The sequence below is a fragment of the Nylanderia fulva genome, unplaced genomic scaffold (genome assembly GCF_048542155.1).
Source record: "Nylanderia fulva isolate GAGA-0341 unplaced genomic scaffold, ASM4854215v1 Scaffold29, whole genome shotgun sequence".
NCBI lineage: Eukaryota > Metazoa > Arthropoda > Insecta > Hymenoptera > Formicidae > Nylanderia > Nylanderia fulva.
The window spans coordinates 468,945-491,797 of NW_028190358.1; the positions used below are offsets into that span (position 1 = coordinate 468,945).

The window sequence follows — 22,853 nt, forward strand, 5'->3', positions numbered from 1 at the left end:
CTGATCCGCCGACACGCTGCGGCGAGTTTTGCACGAGCGAGAGAGAACTGTCGCCGAGGCTGTGATAATTCTCGTTCAGGCCTGGGATAGATATCCGTAAACAAACCGGCGCACCCCGGGATCTTTTCTTTTATTTTAGTCTCTTACGGGTCACCTCTGACGTGGTCTCTTTCTCGCGCGCGGCGGGATAGATTCGCGGGCGTGGTTGAGCAAGCGTGTGCGCGTCGTCGTCCGTCAGGACGTGCCGTATCGATGGTTCCACCATCGACGACGGTGGCGGATGTACGGTGAACGTCGTCAACCTGGGTCGGCCGATTACGCCATCAGACTGCCGTCAAACGGGGAGGAGGTCTGTCTCGCGTGCCAGCACACATCAATGGTTCAGGTGAGTGAAACGAGCGAGGCGCCTCTGCGGTGGCGGCGCCTCGTCGTCGTCCGGGAAATGACGATTCTACGCGAGTGGGGTGGTTTGTTGTGAGTGAGTGACGGTGGAGCAGCCGCTACTCGCTCTGGCTCTGTTCGTTGTGTTGTCGTTTGCTGGCGAACGTGTCAGCTGGGTGTCCAGATGACGAGGGGACACGAGAAAGGTGTCGCCACTCGAGACTAGGCGATTTCACGTGTTCGTAGACGTAGCTTTAGTTTGCTCTTGATTAATTGCGTCCTACTTTTTATTCCTTTCCACTTTGTTTGATTTAGCGTGTGTACAGTTTCACTCGGTTTCAGTGCTGATGATTGATATCTATTATATCTACAAGCCGGTGTCTAAATCTATTTCTGCTGATTTTTAATTAATGTAACAAGTCTGAGCGACCTATAACTTGACGATTAAGATAGTTATGCTGCTACCTTATTTCTAATTTATGACATCGATAGGTGGGTATAGGTACCTTTCTGTGGATATATATATATATACATGCGGATATATGTACGGATACTTAATTTATGATGTTCGCGATATAGCTGCATCAGCTTAATAATAATTCAGATATTCGTGGATAATTCTGTTTATGAGATTATCGAATTAGGAATTTGTTGTAGCTATAGAAAAAGAAATCACGTATATTGTGATGAATGGTATGTGCAGGATTATTATTCTTCCAATATATTAAATATATTAATTCGATAATTTTACTAATACACTGTATGTTTAAAAAAAGATGAGTAAATATAAAATAAATTTATAAAAATTTTAATAAATTAATATATCTGCAGTGGAATAAATTTATTAAAATTTTCATAATTTTATTCTATATATTTACTCACAACATGTATATAGATACGTGCGATAATAAAATCATATCATTCTATAAATTTCTAATTTTGATAAACATTAATTTATAATAACATACGCGCGAATATAACTTTGTATACAATTTTTCAGAAATCATATTATCGTCCATTTACTCGGATTATTTGAGCGCAAAGAGCGCTCAAAAATATACATTTTTGCAACCTTACAGTTTCCTATATATAATAACATTTGAATTTTTTTATGTTGGCGAAATTGATAAAAATCGTGATGCATTTTATCGAAGATCATTAGTCCGCAACTACGAGAAGAGGGTAGTTTTCGAAGGGATGAGAGAGAGAGAGAGAGGGAAAGAAGCGAACGGCGCGCAAGCCTTCAGTTTCGATTCCGTGGTAGCCTTTTATGTAAATGGATAATGGTTCTACAGCGGTTGGCTGGGTTTCCTAGGACGGCTAGTATGTACGTTGCTATTGCCGAAGGGCAGTTCATTAACTGCCAGACGCCGGGTTCGATGAGAGAGTTACGGCTCGGGAGAGATAGAGGCGAACTGGCGCGCGCAACGTGGCTTTGAAGTGGCGGGCGCCTCGCGGGCGTCCAACGCGGAACAATGGGAATTATCTTCTATTTCGCTCGGCTCGACCCCCCTTTCCTCGCACTTCACCCTCTTTCCACCCCCGCCCCTTTCGTTTATATGCCCATCCGTCTCTCGACACGCGCTCATCCATACAAGGATACCTGACGCTCTGTTGATTGGGACGCTTCAGGCGAGGCAATAATCGTGCCGGTTACCCGACCCTATGAAAGCTGTCTTAATGAATCGACGCGAGCGAGAAGTGTTGATACGCGCGCTTTCGTACTCATCCCGTATTGTCCCACGGTCCAACGATACAGCCGCGACAGATGAGCGATTGTCGGCTCGTATTAATTACGCGAAGAAACGAAGCGACACTCCTAGGTGTTCCCGATTTACCGATACGATAAATATATTACAAATAGAATCCAGTAGAAAACAAAGAGAGGAGTATCTCGAAAAATCGTAGTTCTTATGAAATATATATGTATAGCATTGTCACATATTGATAAACATATTATTGATTTATATCTGAGCTGAGAACTACAGTGAAAACATCGAAACTTGTTAATCGCTTATGTATCTCTGTGCGATTACTTAATTTTTTTCTGATTTTTTTTGAAGAAACGATTTCAGCTATAAAGCTGAATATTTTCTACGTTATTAATAGAGCAATGGATTTTATGCAGGGTCTCATGTAACGTGGCTTGAGACAAAAGTGTACGCGTAATTGCTGGCAACAGCTGTCCGCTACAAACAAATTATAATTATAGCATTTTACTTAACGATACTCTATATCGAAATAATTGTCAATAACGTAATCATCGTTCGCTTAATGCATAAACAAAGTTTCTCAAGCGCGAGCGATGATTTTATACATATTTTACGCTTCCATAAGTCTGCATATATATTTCATAAATGTTCGTGGAACTGACGATGGTTTTTTCCTAATTGCGGATTCATCGCGCGTTGATTCGCCCACTCTGTTGCGTTGTCCTGTTAATTATCGGCTCGGTTCATCACTCCGCCTGGCAATTATTAACGAATAAATCTAATAATTAACAACGTTTCACATTAACGGCCGCGTCGATATACCGACGATTATTTATGTAAACCGCGATTATTTATGTTTTAATTGTGGCGCGTTTGTTATCGCACATGAGATACGAGGCCTTTTTGTGACGAGCTAGTTGATATAAATTCGTATCATGCTAATGGCTTTTGCATTAATACCAATAATAAGAACATTAAGTTTAAATAATAATTATTAATTATTATTGTAGTCGCAAATATTAAGAGAAACACGCATTATTGTTGATTGGGATGACACAATTATTCGTGTGTGTGCCAATCTAATTATCTTTCTGAATCTCCTACGTTTTATATTACAGATAGATAAACGTGGATACATTGAGCGTAAAAAATTAAAAAAAACTTTACTTCATCAAACTCTCTTTTAAAAAATAAGAATGTAATTTTTCTCGCTGATTTGTGATATTCTCGTTTTGTCCTTTAATATTCGTGGAATAATTGACTACGGCTAGACGTGGTTTTTATCAAACATCGCGGTTATCAAAAGTTTTCGTACGATATCTCGTACCATACAATGAATAATTTCACGTGATGTACTGATTTCTATCTGAGAGATGAATATAAAGAGAACATCTGTGTGAGTTGTATATAATGTTTGCACAGTAAGTAGTGTACTTTTAATTAAGCCAGTCAGCCGCAGTAATCTAAAAAGAGCAAAGTTTAATTTTAAATTAACGAAAGAAAAATTTAAATAATATTATAATTTATAATATATTACGAATTGTCACACAGTTGATCGTCCGGAAGAATTGAAAGAGATACGTTGCGTTAGATGTCATACAGTGATGTAAACATGCACTGCTGGATATTCGTAACTAGATTTCTCGTTCGTGTATTACGTCGCGTCGTTGAATGAATTGACGAAAAATCAGTATTCGTATAATCCGCCGGATGCTTGATCGGCCGACCCAAAGCAAAAATATATAGTATACGAGTACTTGACGTGGATACACCGTGGATACAGCAATCCCAAAACGACCAATTTATCCGCGGTCGAGTTACTCTTCTGTGCCACTGCTCTCGTTGATAGTATCTCCTGCCAACGAGCAGCGTCCAAAATCGTTGGCTCGATCTGAACTATCGACCCCGTGTATTTGGAATGTCCGATAGAGAGATAGAATCTTTCTCACTCTCTCGCTCATCTCGCTTTTTCCCTCCCTCTCTCGTCTCTCTCGCTCTCTCTTTTTCAACCTCGTAACTTGTTTGATTTCAATCATTTTCGAGTGTTTTCAATACATTTTCCAAGTGTTTTCCATGCGAGACTCACGAGCGCTACCAGGTATATTGTTTTATCGTTTCCGGTTGTGTTTTCAATGGGTTCGGATGGTATACCGGATATGCAAATCGAAAACGTTGCATTATAGTGGACGCCAAATATCGACACCGTCCGTCTGAAGTCCCTCGGGATTTTGTGAGAGACAAATTTTTTCTTTCTTGCTTTTCGTTCGCGCTTCCGTTTTGCACTTCCTATATTGCATGTTTATTTACGGGCTTTTTTTTACGATTCTATTTGGTACAATCTTGGAATAATGCGCCACCACATGTTGAATTTGATGAAGAGTCTTTATTAAACGGCGAACATGCGTGTTTTCGCATTCCGTTATTGGATGTAATATTTATAGGTTTCGAAATAAGAGATGTATGAGAGAGTAATTTAATTTTCTATGCTGAAAAAAAATCCACGAAAAATTGTTCTCTCTGCACACGCAGTGTTGTGCGTCTACATACAAATTAAAGTAATTCAGATTGTTCGGTATTTGTTGATTTATTTTTATACAGATTGAGAAGTATCTAGTTGAGTTTGCAATTCATTAAACACAAATTTATCAAATATTTTTCCCTCGTGTATTTAAGACTCGAGATATATTTGTTCAGAAATTTAAAATAAATTATTTTAAGAGAGAGTAAATTGCTTTTAATCAGATTAAACATGTCTGCAACTGTATTTTATTCAGCAGGATGTTATGTAAAATTCACCGAATGCTTTAAACGTTTCTGTAAGCGCATGCACGTACATGCACTTCAATAATATAAAAATCACATTCACAATTCGCAAATTGTATCTTTCCAAGATTTCATTTTTTATGCGCTACACCGGTGAGATACATGATTATTTGTGGCAGAATTCTTCGTGTCGCTAGTACTTTGTACATAAAGAGAGGACAGTAATTATTCGTTCAGATGGTTCCGGTGGGTGTCGCGACATGATTTACATGTCTGAGAAACAGAAAACTCGAGTAGTAGGCTTGTCGTGAACCATCTTTTGCGTCGCAGTTGGCTGCCACTGACATATCTTAGAATATCGTAGCTTGTTTAATTATCTCGGCAGTTATGCAAAGCAAATACGTGCACCGGCAGGAAAATTGAAGATGTGCTAATTATCGCGTAAAGACGCAAAAAGGTGGGTTCAAGCGTGAGACCGGGGGGAAAAGGAAAAAAAGAAGAAGAGAAAAAGATAGTTGCTTAATTGCACTGGTTTCGTCATACTTGACGAGGATGATGACTCTCGTTCTTAACTTTTGCAACGGGGATATATTTCTGCCCGCATGACTTTGCCATAAGATTCATCTTCAAAGCGCTCCCATCTAAAGCGACTAACTAGCTTTTGCACTCATATGCAGTTTGTAATTACACGTTACGTTTCCGGATGACGAATTAAGGGGGCTCTCCTTGATATGTATTCGTTGACTCTCTTTCTCTCTTTCGTTTTTAGCGCGATAAAGCTAAAGCACGGCGCTGTTGAAGAATTATTTTTATACTCTAAGATATGTACATATAATACGTAGGGAAAAACTCGTCTTTTTTATTTTCAAAGTATCTTTCAAAATATCTGATTTTCGATATCCCATAAAAAGCGAATAAATTAGATGAAGTCGTTAGAAATTGTACTAATAAAGTTTCAGAGATAAGAAATTCAATTTTGCCGAATAAATTTCTGTCGATCCTCTTTTTAATCCATTTACTTTCCGCTAATGAAAAATGATATAGAAATTTATTAACAGATAACATAGTTGGGTGTATATTTTCATGAACGCAAGTGCGCCGAAAGTTGCTGGATTAAAAGCGAGAGCAAATAAACGGGAACATTGAAAGGGTGGCGCCGCAGGGTGATAAAGTGATTTTTTTATCAGTACCTGTTTAGCATAAAACGGCTCACACAAGATATCGAAATTCAATGCTATCCTTAGTTCAACGAGAGATACCGCTCTCGATTGTTCGATAATACGCATTCGTCGGCCTATTTTTTTTTCGGCGAGGATAGAATGGGATAGATTCGTTTATTATCGCAAACCGCATCTCTCACGAATGGCTCTTTTCAATCGATGTATCCGACGGTTAGTGGTAACCAAGATGAGAAGGAGAGGGGCGAGAAAAGAGAGGGCGAGTTTCAAAGAATTTCCAATTCTAAGCTTTTCAGTAGTAACCTTCGGCATTGCGCCTGTACGCGAAATGGGTTACTGTAATGAATGGTATTCAGTTTATTTTCGCGACCTAAGTTACGTTGTTACGCGTCGACGTTGCACCGACGCAATGCAACGCGCGATGGTTGCATCTAGGCATTGAACTAGAAGTAAAATGGAAATATGATAAAAATTGAAAAGTGATATTTAGCTCTTATTTGTGCACAAAACTTTTCTCTCTCTCTCTCTCTTATTCTACCTTTTTCTTTTTCCATTTTACCATAGATTTATTTTTCTTTTATGTTCTATAACAACGTACTTCGATACAAAATAAAATAAAATAGAATTTATGACATGTTTTATAGAGAGTAATTTTTAGAGAATAATAAAATATAATCGAAATAAAAATATATAGGACACAAACAAATTAATTCTTGACAGAACGTATGTACCATAGGATAATAAATCAAAATTGATATTTAACAGAATAAAAATGAAAACAACGAACATTCTCCTAAATAATATATTCAACGTGTAATTGTAAAAAAAGAAGAATAATTCATAAAATAGAAGGTTACTAAATAATTAGATTAAAAGGAACAAAAATAAGCAACAATGAGATATATCGATATAAGCAGTTTGATACAATAAGAGGAAAACTTGTTTCATAAAAATAAAATAAGGGATTTTGTAATGTAATTATCAAGATATAAAAAAATTTAATTCATTAATTAAGCTGAAGAGAAAATTCGTAGCAAGAGAAGAATAATAAAAAAAAGATACTTTCGAAATTTCCTTACTTTCTATTGACTTGAAGCGCACGCTATTGTTTATTATTCATCTTTTTATTTAAGAGATAGTTACGTTTATTTTTTATCCCTCTAAGAGAGATATCTTTATATACTTTCTCGTTACAGTGAGAAGACAGATTTCATTAAAAGCATGACCAGATATCCAATATATTACGATTCTTTTATTTCGTTATTTTTATTACTAAAAAGAAATATCGCGTTTCGATTTTCTCGGTAATCTAACGGTATGTATGGAGAACAAATTTCGAAAGCTGTGAAATTAATACGTCGTTTTGCAGTATTTGGACAAGTGTCGTGCATGCATTCCGTTATTTAAATCGGATCTTTGACGGAATACGGAACGGCAGATTCCGCAACGCGAAAAAATATCAGAGAGAGAGAGAGAGAGAGAGAGAGATGGGGGGGTAGAGGAAGGGAGGGAGAGGGAGAGAGAGAGAGAGAAAATCATACAAATTTCTCGGCATAGTCGAGTGTGGAAACGCGTTTTCGTTTCATGCAAAAGTAATTTTACACGCTTGTCGAATACTGTCACGCATTGTGGAATGAATAAACAATCGATGATCTCGTAATCCTTCGTCACGCGCGCGTCCTCGCTTAATTATAGAGTATTATTGATGAGGATACAAATGTGGAATCGCTGAGACGCTCATCCAGCTGCTTGATTATTTCACACAAGATTAGAAATGTCAAAACTCTCAGTTTTTTTTTATTAAAAATTCAATTTGGAGGGTTGGATTTCAGAAAATATTTTATTATTTTTCCCATAATAGTCCTTCTGAATAGTCCTTTCATTCCAATAAAACAATTTTGAAATTCGATTTTATGGTTTCAATTTTTTTTTCCGTATAGAGAATCGTGGATTGCGTATGCATCAATCGTAGAAGAATTAACGATTCAAAGTATACAATCAATGGGAGAAAAAATGAAATTCTTTTTGATTATTAAAATTGATTTGAAAATTTGTACGGGGTAGTTTGAGCTTTTATCTCTGTTCGCAGTGGAACGTTCGCGTCGCGAATTGTGAGCGCGAGCGAGAACACAAAGCCCAGGTACACAATTTGATAATGGGTTAGCTATGTAATGTGCACACATTTGCCCCGGTCGGCGCCCAGCCGGTATACGCGCTACACGCTGCAGACTGAATCAGTGATAACAACGTGTTCGCATAATCAATCATGCCGTGACTCCACCTTCCGCACACATTGGCACACAGTCCCCTTTCGCCAGTACTTCGCGTACCTATGTAGTATCTACGCCGTTGGCTCTTCGTGTACCACGTAGAGGGATTCGTATAGCTGTGCGTTGGTTGGAGCAAGCAGCTACTTGGACGTGCACACGAGTTTACATGCTGCTCGAATTACCATAGGTCGTTGGAACTTCGTATGGCATATACCGTTATCAACGTATACGTTCCATTGGCAGCTTTTAGCCTTCCGATCGTAATAGATTCATCCGTAGATTTTTATGCAAAAACAATATTGTAATAGAATGTGTGCGATAATCGGATGCAAGAACCGATCTTGTTAATGATTAGTTATCAGTTTATAGATGTATACTTATCGCTTTATCTTATTGATAATATTCACTTACACTGGAAACGTATGCATTTCAATTTTCTATTTTTCCCTCCATTTGTGTCATTGTTTTTCAGCTTGCCATATTTGTGTTGATATTAGCTGTTTGCCTGTTTTGAGTTTGGAGAAAATGGATATCGATCGAAGTATGCGAGCTCTCAACGGTCCTGTTGTTGTTTGACCGGTGTTGATCGGCTTCTGTAACGCAAAGTTTACAATTTGTATAGATTCACCTATTGATCTTTCTCTTTCCTCTCGTGTGAATCACCGTCACCACAATCGCCGCATATTTGTAAACGGCGTGCATACATTGCTTACTGTACAAGGCGCGGCATTTATCGGAGAACGATACTAGTCTATGGTAGATTCGATTAACAAACGTTTGATGTCACTGTGACATTGATCAGGGATTCTGCGTGTACGATCACAGAGAGATTATCATGGTATCGATTATAGAGAGACTGTGATTAAACTTGAAATTCAGGATTTTGCAAAAGACGAAAGAAAGACATATTAAATATATGTACAATATATGTATCTTGAATCATAAACATTTTTTCCATAATTAAATTTTGTTAATTCTTTGTTTCTTAATTTTTTTGTCATTTTATTTTTATTTTGATATTAAATATGCAAATAGATTGAAATGTTGATTCAAAAGGAGAGCAAATTCTTAACTTTTTGATGACTCCCAGAGAAGGGGACAAATGCGAACGCCCATGTGTACGTAATACTTGAATCGAAATAGAAATACTTGACGCGAATTCTTTTCGAAAATAACGAATCGCGATGAATCTCCCGAATCCCCAAATGTCAATCGATATCGACACGGAAATTTTGAGGAAATCGCCAAGTTATATACGCAGCCTCACGTCGGCGGATCATCTTTAATGGACTTGGAAGAGAGTTCTCTCTTTTCTCAAGAGCTCGAAAATATTAAATTCCCTCTCTTTTATGCAGAGACTGCTTCGTCAGTCGCACGCTGTCGAGGGAAAAAGCGAACAGAAAGGAAAAGAGAGTCGGGTGTTTGGGCTGCTTCCGAAGAAACGCGGATTCGGGACACTTCCGGATGCACATCCCAATGCATTCTGATATTACTTTCTGCGCCCGCCTCTCTTGCAATTGTAATGAGCGTCCGCTGCGCGCGACGTAGAGGGATTTGCTGGCGGTAATAGCATGCAAACATCCTTGCGGAGGAAGCACGCGAGAGGACGTGTGACGTCACGACGAGTTAATACATCTGCCTACCAGACGCGGAAACGCCGGTACAGTGTCCTCTCGGGCGAACCTTGACGATGGCGGTGGAATTTTCTCGCGTTTTACACTGGCGTGCACGGTTGCACCCGGGGTTTCCGCGCTCCGGGTTATAAAAATCCCTGCAACTGATGTTCTCTTTCTCTCTCGACGTCGACGTGCTACGACCTTCCGCGGACGTTAGCGACTAACGTGTATAACGAAGGACATGATGCGACGAAGAAACGTCGACGAGTTTTCCCGACGTAAAAAGCTTTTTGATAATCTCTTGTTTTCATATTCATAATTGCTTTATTATGCAGCATGAATTATTATCTTTTCATAATTTACTTTACTTCTATATATACTTGTGTATATACTTCTTGTTGTATTATTGTTTGCGCCAGGTTAATTTTATTATTGCGTTATCGCTGAAACATTATACATTATAATGGTTTGGCTCTTGGGAGAATATTCCCGCAGAAGGGAAGAATAAACTTGAAAACTCTTTTTGTAAACATTTATACGAATTTATACTTTTGTTCGTGACTTATGTCTTGAATATATTTCAAGTATCGCGTTTTATATCTCTCTTACGATTAATTGCAAATTGATTTACGCGACGATGATTAAAACTTACATATTAAAAGAAGATTTAATGCCGATCGTATATCTCAATAATGAAAACACGCTGCAGGATTACTCTTACTTCATCGCGCGATATTTTCGTAGATTTTTATACATCTACGGGGACGCAAATATCTCTTTCGCGATTCTCTTTACGCAAAACAAAGATGATTGCGTCGCGCCGAGGTACTCGTTCATACCTTTTTCACAATAATGATATGGCAAGCAGCGAAATGGAAGGAAAACATGATGGTGGAAAAATCGCGTTTACCGAACAAATTATAAGAAAATAGTTATGACGAAATTGTGGTTGCTACGTTATACGTACCATCGTGATGTGTAATGGTGGTCTTTCTCGGAGCGCGTTCTAAGAAAAATATAGTACGTCGGGAAAACTTTTTGGTTCATCGCTGTTTTAAACAATTCCACAAAACGGCACTTTTATTCTTACTTTTTTTTTCGTGTTTAATGGTCTACAGCGTATGCGCGATGTCGCCATTTTTATCCGCGAAAATGTTTAATGAGCGGAAGTCGAACTTATTGTTTACGTTATTACTTTGTAGAAAGCATATAAAATTACATAGGAATTAAACAATTAATTCTCGCGTTAACATTTTTTTTCTCTACACTGTATTATCTCGTATTATTTTTATAATTAAATTACGATAATTTTTCAGCGGTTTACATTGCATAAATTGAATTTTATTCGATTATTACTATCAGATATAAATGAATGTACATGGAATATCTTCGATAAGAAAATTAAATAATGAATTGAGAGTAAATGGACTAGAGCTAAAATACGCAATAAAATTTTTTATTGACGATTCTGCTAAAATAACAATCGGGGAAAATATCGCGAAAATATCGCCGCTTTTACCGGTTTCCATCTGCACCGGATTGTCATAACACGTCGGATGACGTCTTTGAGTCGTCAAATATTTGCCATATTTGTTGAATAAAGATATCTTCGCGAAGAGAGGCGTAAATGCATCCTGTTCTAAACATACGTGCGTTTTACACATATGAACTGTAATTCGCGAGAATTTAACATCGTGGAGAGAAGTACGCGCGCACGCTTCTCGTTCCACACACAAGTGACCCTAATGCATCCGATATCCGTTTTCTTAAGTCGGTCAAGACTCCTCCAGGAGATGCATTTCTACTCGAGACTTTCTTCCCATGTTCGCTCGAAGAGATGCGGGGCGCATTCGAATAGCCAAGGTTTGCCTGTTGGGGAGACTGGCGAAGGGCGAGATTGTGAGTCGAGAATCGGACCAAGGGGTGAAAGGGAGAGGGAGGAGAAGAAGAAAGGGTGGAAGTAGGAGAAAGATGATTTATCTCCCCTGGGCGCGAAGATTTTACCTCGGATGTTAGTTCCGCCGGTTGAACATCCAGATGGAAAGCGGGCGGTTCATGTTGGGCGATTGCTCAAGGAGGGGTTATCACGAAGTTCTTATCGGTGTGTACATAATTTTCGATAGGTTCGCAACAGTTAGTAGACGTAGCGGCTACCCTCTGCCCTTTGCGAACACGAAACTTGCTGTGCATCGGAATACTTACGACCGATGTTTGCGTTTGCGAAGCAACACATTGTTCCCCAAGGTGCATTAGGGCGGATTTTCCGCCCTTATCGGGGGTCAGTTGAACACGATTTAGTTGCGTGATTTTTGCCGAGCTTAATATTGGAGCGTTCGGCATCCCCGGGTGAATACACAATTCGACGCGCGAAGTTTCAACCCCAAAGTTTAGTTCATGAAACTTTACCGAAAGTAAATATAGAGCGTGTTGCATATCCTTTCATACAGACACAAGCATACAAAGTTGGTTTTTAAATATTTATTAGAGATCAAAATATAAATAAAAATGAAAGCAAAAGGGCGATCACACCCAAAGCGAAAGATAAAAAAATTCTTTAATTATTTTAAGAATATAACGTAAAAAATTAGGGTACCTAATATTTTTTATTTTGAACATTTTATATACGAGATTTTTATATTTTAGATTATTATTTGTATTAAATTTATTAAATTTGACAAAAATTTTACTTATAAATAGCAAATTAGGCCAACAAAACATGTGCTCTCCGTTTTAGTTTTTTCTTCGTGGTATCTCTAAAGCCTGCTTTTTTCTTTCTTATCTCGCTGTACCCCTATAGAAAGCAAGCAAAGATTTTTATAACGGATTCCATCGAGTAGCAAACTATAATTAAGATAGCAAAGTGGTCCTTGCTCTGCAGTCGACAAGCTGTTGTCGATAAGTTGCTTGGCAGTTTGCTTTCGTCGGTGACCGAACCACTTTCACAGGTTTGTTTAAAAACAACGCTAGCCGTTGCGGTGTTATCATAAGTTCTTTGCTTGGAACACCCGTTCGGGATAATCTCCCTGTTTATAGAAGGGAGCGAGGTATTTCCAGTTTAAACGCATCCCCCTCCCGGTCAGCTTTCTTTAACTTCTTTGGCAAATACGCGCGAAAGATATAATCCGATTACATGTTTTGATACGTTTAGAGACGGTGTAGAACAACGTGCGCGCTTGACTGTATTTTACTGGATGTATTTTCTTGCCGTTTGCTTTAGTCTCATATTCTACGTGTAGTCAAAGAAGCGATTTTTCTTGGGTGTAAAGCCAATAATTTTTACAAATTTGTAGTTGTTCTATTTTCTAAACTAGAAAATGTTGAAAGGACGCGCTTTTTCTTCTATTTTATTTCTAAATATAAAAAAAAAAGATAAATATTTCCAATTAAAATTTATCCGTAGATTTCTGTCTGTGTGTTTTTTTACGAATAACGAGCATATTTTATGTACAGATGATTTGCTACATAAATAGCATGCTTTATTTTTTCCAACTCTTTCAAAGAATTCGTTTTACTTGGATTAATGTTCTTCGAGACGTTAGTCCGTCGCCAGGGACTAATGCGAGATTCATCATTACACGACGACCTCATCTCGCCAGGGTCCGTTTTATTCCGTTCACGTGTCCCTATGAAATTATTCACGTTAGTCGGCGACACATTGTACCTCGCGGTTCTGGAAGAATAAATGGCAAACGTAAAACGCTGCGAAAAGGGAAGTCGTTTCTCGCCGATTTAAAACTAACCCGTTACGATGAAAACAATATTCGTTTTTACGATTATTTTCTTTATCAAGTTTTCGACGATTTCTGCAAGCACGAGCTTAATTAATTAATCGAGACATCGCGTCGCGTAACTCATGATTCGTCATATAGAGCTTGGTTATTATTTCAAATCTTTGCTTCGTCACGTAATCATATAATCGTATTATCAATTCATCACGTGACCGCTATCACATTTCAATGAATAATTTAGTGTTTTCTCAATGTTACAAGAACGAAGAAATGTTTTAATTAAAAATTAAAATTTCTTTGTTTTGTAAAATATAGCAAGTATTATTTATACTATGAAATTGAACAAAAACATAATTAATTTGTTTGATCATTAATAAAACGATCACTTTCGTATTTACAGCATCTCGAAATTGGAATCTTTCTAAAATGTCCAATGCTTCGGTGAAAATGAGTCACATTTTCTTGGTTCCAGCTGGGATGCCGACCATGGAATCTCAGTCTGACGAGCGTGATCATCCTGGCGCTGTCGAACATGCTGCTGACGTTCCTGCTGTTGCAATCGGAGACTTGTGTGCCGGAGATTATTCCACAGAAAGTGATAGAGGTGAGCGCCGTCACCGAATGGAATCTCGGTACCCTCGTCAAGCAACAGGAACAGCAACAGGAACTGCCAGAATGCATCACGCAGGATTATCAACCGATGTCACCTGACGCTAACAGTCTGCGGTTGGATATCAAGCTTGGTAGATGGGACGCTCGGCGGATATTCCGAACGTTCGACTCGGTGCTGGTCGGCAGCAAATTCACGGAACTGTCGCAGACCTACCGGGTGTGTCTGGCTACCCAGAGTTCCGTGGAGAAGCTGCATTCGCTGGTGCAGGTCGCCCTACACTGGACCGGACCGATGTCCGTGGCGCTTTACGCTGCTGGCGACGAAGAGTTCGAGGTGCTGCAGCGTTATTTGGTGTACCTGAGAAGATGCTACGAGTCCATCAGAGAGAGGGTGATTTTCTCTCTGGCTGTGCCGAAGGTGCGACCGCCTAAGAAGCAACCGCGCGTCTTCGAGCTACCGGACATTATCGATTGTGCCAAACCGGAAGCCACCCTGAACGAGTTCGCGAGTCATATATCTAGCGAGCAGACCAACTGGCGAATACGAAACGTTTATCCGCAGAACCATATGCGTAACTTAGCGCGCAAGAACTGCCAGACGGACTACGTGTTTCTGACGGATGTTGACATCGTGCCGAGCTTCAATCTATCGCTCGCGCTCGACGAGTTTCTCAGAAGCGACAACTGTGATAAGTGCGCTTATGTAATACCCACGTATGAGTTGGATACGCGCATGAGATTTCCCCAAAATAAGACGGAACTGATTAGACTGGCGAGGAAGGGCTTAGCGAGACCCTTTCATCAAAAGGTCTTCATACATAATCAATTCGCTACAAATTTTACAAGGTAAATTATTTTATTAAATATTATCTCTTTAGAAATTTCTTGAAATATTTGCTTCAATCAACTGGAAATAAATTGACATTAAAATGTATTGATATAATCGATTTACTGTCCGTTGAATTGAAATTGATTGAATTAATATAACGATGTGAATATGCAATGGTTTTTCTATTATGAGTTACACTATGCTGGTACGACTTTAATATATGTCATTTTATCGTTATTCACGAATGATTATTCGGTGAACGTAATTTATATACTTGATTGTGACTCTCTTTTCTTTTTATATATCTAATTTTTGTCTCTTTCTATAGAAAATATGGAGTCGTTAACTAAGCATACAAAATGTTACTTGGATACCGCGTGACATATGTATGCTTGAGAACTTTTTATTTTATAGGTGGCTGCAGGACGTGTCACCAACCCATAAATATCATGAAAACGTAAAGACCGGTAAGGTCTACGTTAGTCATGACGTGACGAATTTCGAATTCCTTTACGAGCCGTTTTACGTGGCGAAAGATATCGCGCCGTCTCACGATGAGAGGTTTATGGGATACGGATATACGAGGAATACCCAGGTACGCGATATTTCCTAGGATACATCTCTTTTTTCTGTTTGCGATCCACGTGACGAATACGTTAGTGGGAATGTAGAATCAAAAATGCAATTTTTCCCTAACACGAAATAACATGAAATTTTACAATGCGAAAGTTTATGTTCGATCCGAGTGGTGGATTTGATGATACGCGAATGCATGTGGCTCTTTTCGTTAATATATGAAAATACTTTCGAGAAAATGAGCCGCGCTGTACGCGTATAACGCACCATCATGGTCTGCTATTTATAAAATTATCAAATCAGTCAGCAATAATATCGTATAGAAGAGCTTAAATTAAAAATGCTTTCACGGCAATATTATCATCGATATTCTCGATGAAAAAGCGGACAAGTGATAAAGAATATAAATGTTGCTCAGATCCAAATATATCCATGATAATTGCACGATCGTGAGATGGTATTTTACTGCGCTGTTAGTTTAGCTCAACGTGGAGAGGTATAAAAAGTATTTCATCGAAAATAATACCTTTATTAAGATTAACGTTGCATTTTTTGGCATAGTACAAAACTAAATTGTTCAGAATCGAATTGATTAAGGCTTCGATGCAATACTATTTTTGCATACATAACGACACGTATTCATTCATAGTTTCGTGCAAACTGCTGGAGATCTGTTTCAGCGTGCAGCGTGCGATTATTTGTTCACGTTTCAAATGATGACCGTTTGAGAACTGCACCTTTACGCGAATGATAGCAGATATTAGAGTCCGGGGCAAGTTTTGTGAGGCGGGAACTTGTCGTGTCACTTGAGCATCCATAATTGATGACGTTCATCACCGTAGGCTCGAATAAAATGCATTTTCGGCGTCATCATCATTACTTGATCATCGTTGGATCGTTTCATGAGTCGTAGGTCTGAACCAATCTTCTTTTCGATCATCAAAACTTTGAACGTCATGCACCTCGAGGTAGAAAGACGTATATCTGGTGATAGCTCATTGAAAGTCATCATACAATTGAATAGCGTGTAAAAATTTGAAGCGATTTATCTTCGATTATCTTCAGTGTTGCTCAGTTTTCCTTCTCTCTTATTTCTCTCTGGCGCTCTTTTGTTGTTTAAACACAGCTGCGAGAGAGAGAAAGATCGCGGCAACTAAAATTGCAGCGACCCCTAAAAGATTATTTGCGTCGAGAGCCGCGAAACGTCGGCGAGAACTTTTCTCCGCTCGCAGTCCATACAACCCCCAGGAGTTTGCATACCTCTCCGAGCATATGGATGTACGTTCGTAGGGTGGCACGCGGGTCCCGCGTTGTTTCGACGAGAGAAGTATACGATGTTCGTGGTTTTCGACCCCGCGCCTGCCGGAAATAACGAAATTCCATCGCACGGCGAAAATCCGAGCGCGACGACCGTAAAACGAAGTATGCCAAGTACCGACGGCAATAAAACGAGTGTAAATCTACGTATATACGTTATCTCGCGACTGCGTCGTCGACTTGCAAACAGTCGCGATGCTGTGGTGTAATGGCCGTGGTCATGCGGCTGATATTACACGTCGCCGGATACCGGAAGTATGCATTCGCCGCGTCTCTCTTTCAGGATTTGCATCGCGCGACATACATTCGCTTCTACGGAGGAATGGGAATAGGATATCGTGTCCGTTTGTTCTATCTTCTTCTCTTGAGGGCGATACGTTCAGCTGCCGGAGACTCATTTCCGAGACATATACTATTAAGGCCAAGCTACTACTTGATAGGGAGGATTCCTCCGTCTTATAATCTTTATCGTTTTTAAAAGTATATATGTTCTATGCCATTTCATTTATAGTAGATTTTTCAAGGCATTTTACTTTGTTACGTGTTACTCGCATGTTGATTTTAAACATAAGCGTCCGCGAGATTTTTTCCAAGAGGGAGCATAATTAAATTTTTGTTTGCTTTTTATTTTCTGTTCTTTCATTTTTTTGTTATTTTCATTTTTTTTATATTAAATATTTATACAAGTTCCAGTGTTTATTCAAGAAGAGATCAAATGCTTAATTTTTTACCGATTTCAAATGCCCTCCTCTTGCGGATGTCCATGATTTTGAAGAATTTCGATCTGCACACACCAGTCGAAATTTAGATCGCAATCTGCGAGACGCCTCTCCCGTCGATATATATATATATATATATATATATATATATATATATATATATATATACAATATGTACGTTCCTCGCTGCCGGCTAAATTTTATTTCGCGTTAATTAATCTTCGGTTGTTTGCGTATACAATATGCGAGAACAATGCGGTATGCGCCATAATCGCGACGCAATTACGCCGGTTTCCCGGCTCGCCTCGATTGCCCCGGCAAAATGAGCATGTTAATTGCCGATCGATTCGTTAATTCTCCATGCTCCCTCCCGGTTCTTCCCATCTCGTAGCCTTTGTCTGCTCGAGCGGGCTTAACGTTCCTCCCCCGAAACAACCTTCAATTATCCAGCGACGTACCGGCCGATTGTCGACGTGACCGATATAAAGGATTCGGGCCCCGACACGCGTTGCTCGCCTTCCCACCCGGCGATTCGTGTATATATATATCGCATCGATGATCGATCTTGTCATCGCCGATTCGACACGCCAACGTAGTCGAACCTCGAGGGATTCTTTATTGTCGTGTTTATCGAGTGCGCCGATCGGGCCGGCACGAACCGTCCCGGCTTGATATCTCATCAGACCCTGGCGTTATCGGATTGATTCCCAGGGCTGCCGCATCGTGATAAGCGAGATAAGCCTGGCGTGAGGGATGGAGGAAAAAAATTGCACAAGTAACAAAAATTAACGCACATTTTTATTTGTAGTTTGAAAGAGTACTTAATTGTAATTGTAAATGGAGAACCGCGTGAAAATCATCGTAATAATCGGAGTAGTTTTCGCGAAGCTGATATTAATTAGAAAATTGAATGTCGATTTGTGCGTTACACAAGGGGTGTAAAAAAATCTCCATTTCTTTACCGCCGGCTTTGCATGAGATGACGTACTTCTATTCGCATCATATATACCGAGTGATACTTATTGTCGTTCGCCGTCTGACATTTTTTTTCTCATCGTTTCTCGATTCATTATCCATTATCGCTTCGGGCTAATCTATAATAGCGATACATTCGAGCTCGCGCGAGTAGATAGGTATGTCGTTGTCGCGAGAGAAGTGGCACCGAAGTATCGCACGCAAGCACCTCGCAGATGATTGTAATCAACTCGGAAACGAGATAGTTCGTTCTAGACGCTTCAACGTAGCGGTCACTTCGCTACGTTGATTGAGCGATTTGGTCGGCCGAGATCGTAAATCAGAGCCAGCCAACACGAATCCAGAACGATCCGATTTGCTCGAGCTGGTTGCGAGCGGCACCTTTCATCGTATGCAGTTTGTCGAAAACGGGATATGGGGTCTAGACATTTATTACATATTATTATTATTTTCTTTTTAATTATTAAATTAATAAATATTTATCGATTTAATAATTTTTTTTATCAGTATACGACTTAAAAAGTACGAGACACTTAAGTGTGCAATGTATATAAATCAGTCCATAGGAATAAAGATAAAATCATTAAAAGTAAAAACTTTCACGTTTATTATGACGAGAGAGAGAGTCGAACGTATCGCTATACATGAAATATTTTAAAATTAATAAAAATAAAAAAAAATTCAATTTGCAGAAGATGGAATATTTTTACAAGCCTATCAGCCTATCGTTGATCACTCATTAATACACTTAACGTATATGTACAGAATTGATGTTGACGAATTATTTCGCACGCCTCATTAACGCTTGATTCAGCTTTTGACATAATTTATTTCAGCTTAATTCGTTCGATAACGTGGCTGTTAATTTTTGACGTAGCTCGCTTTGCACATTCAAACATGATTGGTGGCGTATTTCGTAACTAAATGTTTAATGTGATTAAATAATATTGAATGAGTAAATTTTATTTTATATATTTTGCATTACACGCATTTAAATTTGCATCCGTAGCAAAGTGCTGAGTAAATTAACCTATGCGAATTTGAATTATCGGCGCATACATCAAGCATATATTTCGTATATATCGTAGCGGCTGCATTTCATAATGCAAATTCGATAATGGAGCAACAAAAATCTTATTCGATTTTCGAATATTATAGAATCGCGGGATGTATGCGTATCGGCATTATTTCAATGCATCTATGCGTTTAATTATTCCCACGCATTTCTCCGGCGATCTTTTTCCGTTAACCGTTTTATAATTGAATTGGTCCGAAAGTGATTTTCGATTAAGCGTTCCGGTATTCCACGCAGCGATGTCGATAGCCAACGATCCAACTCGATCCAAAGGATGTCCGTAATTTAGCGGCTAGTTCTCTTATGGAAGATCAATGGCCGCGGCTTGCAGGCACCGTGTAACAAGCAGCAATTTAAGTGTCTCGCAGGATAATGCAAGTTCCCTCTCGTTCTCTCTCGTAGAGAGAGAGAGAGAGAATCGATCGATTTTAACCGTATCGCGCGAAGCTTCCGCAAGCAGATTTGTCGTATTTACGACGAGAAAAAGAGGCGCTCGATCGATATGTATGCGCAGATATATTTGTACCTTTCTTCTTAAAGTGTTGTAAAACTGCAAAAAAGATCTCCAACACGTCACACGGTTGCACGTGCAAGTGTGTGCGCGCGCGAGAAGATATTTCTGGAGCGTCGAAATTTTGAATTCATCTAAAATTACACGGATTTCCATTTCCGCTGCTCGCTCCATTTAAGCGCCCTCGAAACGAACGAGAGGATTTGCGCCGCGCTCCGTCCCTCCCTTTTTCGCCCCTCTGTTTTAATTCCATCCTAAGTTGCGGTGCCGCGCCGGTGCCCCCTTAATGCCAAGAATGTAAGATAAGTGGAGGCGCCATACGGCGGGAGCGGCACGGAACGCGCCGTATTCGCGGGGATTTACGTCGACGTGCGATGGCATAAAACTCAATTATCAGATTTAGCCCGCCACTTTACCGTCGCATAGCCGGCATATTACTCGACGGTGCCATTTGGAAAAATTATACGATTCTGTTTACTCTCGCGCTCGCTTTATCTTATGCATGCGTCGGCACGTCTTCATTTAAATGCGTGTCACTTCTTCGAATGCTCGTCTCTTCGACATGCACATCCTTGACGCCGGAAAGAGCAGTTTCGAATGTTATCCGAAAAGTGTCACTCGCGATTCTCTATTCTACCGGTTTCCGACGAATATAACTTATTTAACGTTTTGCGTAATATATAAGGACGTATCGGTCTTCGAAGGACCAATATTCGGCTGTCCAAGTTGCCGCGTGTTGTTATATTGGCTATTCTCAATTCATATTGAATAAAATACTCAACAGGAGCAAGTTTTTTTTTTTTAAAAGAAGCGTTATATGCAAGAATTTGCAGTGTGATTATGCTAATTTGATTGGTATGCTGTATAAAGTAGATAAAGAAAATTGCACGTTAGATATTTTAAGTATTTGAGTAAACAAAAATATATTATGCAAAATCGTGTTCAATATTGAAAATCGCGTTCGAGGAATTTTTCTATAAAGTTATATATCCTATATATAGAGATTATTTTACGGAACGCGGAGACGCGCGTATTCGCGGGCAAATTGAAGAGAGCGGCTGTTGTGGCTTGCGCGAACTGAGAGAAATTAATGCAAGTTTCTCAATGAGATTGCGTCAACAAAGCTAAACCGTTGGTACGCAGTGATTTCGCAGAACCGTCCGAAACACGTAAGGAATTCTCAGCGAGCTATGGGAGGTTCTTGAATATCAAAGGGACACTCTGTCTTTGAATTTCGAGGATCGGGATTCCAGGGGATCCTTCTGCAAACGGTACGGATCGAGTCGCGCAGCAGTTTGTGCTGATTTTAGTCAATGTAACAACACGGTAATTACGTCACGTCTAATTTGCGAAATACATGACATCGGTGCAACCCGGTATGTATTCCGTTGCTTAGGCTATGACACGTAACGTATTGTGTTGCACACGCAACATGCAGACGAACTAGATTTAATACTTCAGTCTCAATCGGATGAGGAAATTGACGATTGCATTACGTGCAGTGTGTGCTTCTGCATTTATATTATGAGCTTGCACATCTTACGAAAGCTTTCAAGTTGGAGACACTACATTATCGGAAACGGAAGCTCTCTATCTCTCGACAAAAGATCATTCGATTATATAATAATGTGCGATCACAAAATATATTTCTTATTTTCATTTATTTGATTTTATTTATTCGAATAAACAAAAAACGAGACAAATTTTCTTTTAGCACAATAATGTATTTGTATTAACAAATTACTAACATCAGCAAAGAGGTAATAATCAACAGATACACGTTAAAAGATAAAAATATATATTTGAGTGTAACAATATAATGTATGTTTAAAAGAACTAAGAGACGTATAAAAATATTTCTTTAGCCATTTTTAGCGCATCAAATATAAAATAGTATAATGAAACGATATCGATTAGTAATAAAAGAAGGATAATAAAATATATCGGATATTACATTTGCTATACTTACTACACGTGACGTCGCGTACTTTCGTCTTTCCCGAGCGAAATTGAACGGGAGTTGCCGTGACAGCGGAATGAAATAAAGAGCGCAAACTGTCAGCATCGGCGTGTCACGATCGTAATGGTCCGCGGCGATGATAGTGACACCGTCCATTCGATGCCGAAGCGTGAAATTAACCCCGGACGCATTTCCCCCAGGTACTAGGGGCCCGTAAGCTTATCTTCCGCGCGACATGCAATTCCATTTTTGCGAGCGAGCGTGCGGAGAGCGAGTTGCACCGCGCGTCTACGTTTCCGCTAGTTGTAAAATTTTAACTCGCCACCGTGCGTTTGTAAAACATACGGCTACACGAACACGTTTAAGCACCTTTTCCTTTTTGGGTATATCCGGGGCGCAGAAATGCTCCGGCAGAATAAATAAAACGTCGAATAGAAATCGTGAGGTGCATTGTGAGTTTATTAATCGATATGGCAACACACATACATACAGACAACGACAACTGCTACCCTCTGGAGATTATATTTTTCATAGAATATCATGTTGAACTGTTGTTTTATTATCATTCTTATTTTTACGATGAGACGTGCAAACGTTTCTTATTTTAGAATTTATTGCGCACCAGGTATCT

At 39.3% G+C, this 22,853-nt stretch overlaps 1 protein-coding gene across 2 annotated transcripts in view; it reads left to right on the forward strand.

Annotated features, from left to right (window-relative positions):
• The window catches only part of LOC114933065 (beta-1,4-glucuronyltransferase 1), a 29,623-nt gene continuing 6,770 nt past the window's right edge, over positions 1–22,853 (forward strand). For both annotated transcript variants that reach the window (XR_014924985.1, XM_029305504.2), the window contains exons 1-3: positions 1–385; positions 14,121–15,106; positions 15,504–15,684. Coding sequence is in view for 1 of the 2 variants with exons in the window: in XM_029305504.2 (XP_029161337.1) it covers positions 281–385; positions 14,121–15,106; positions 15,504–15,684 (1,272 nt within the window). In the remaining variant the exon portion in view is untranslated. The remainder of the gene's footprint in view (positions 386–14,120; positions 15,107–15,503; positions 15,685–22,853) is intronic.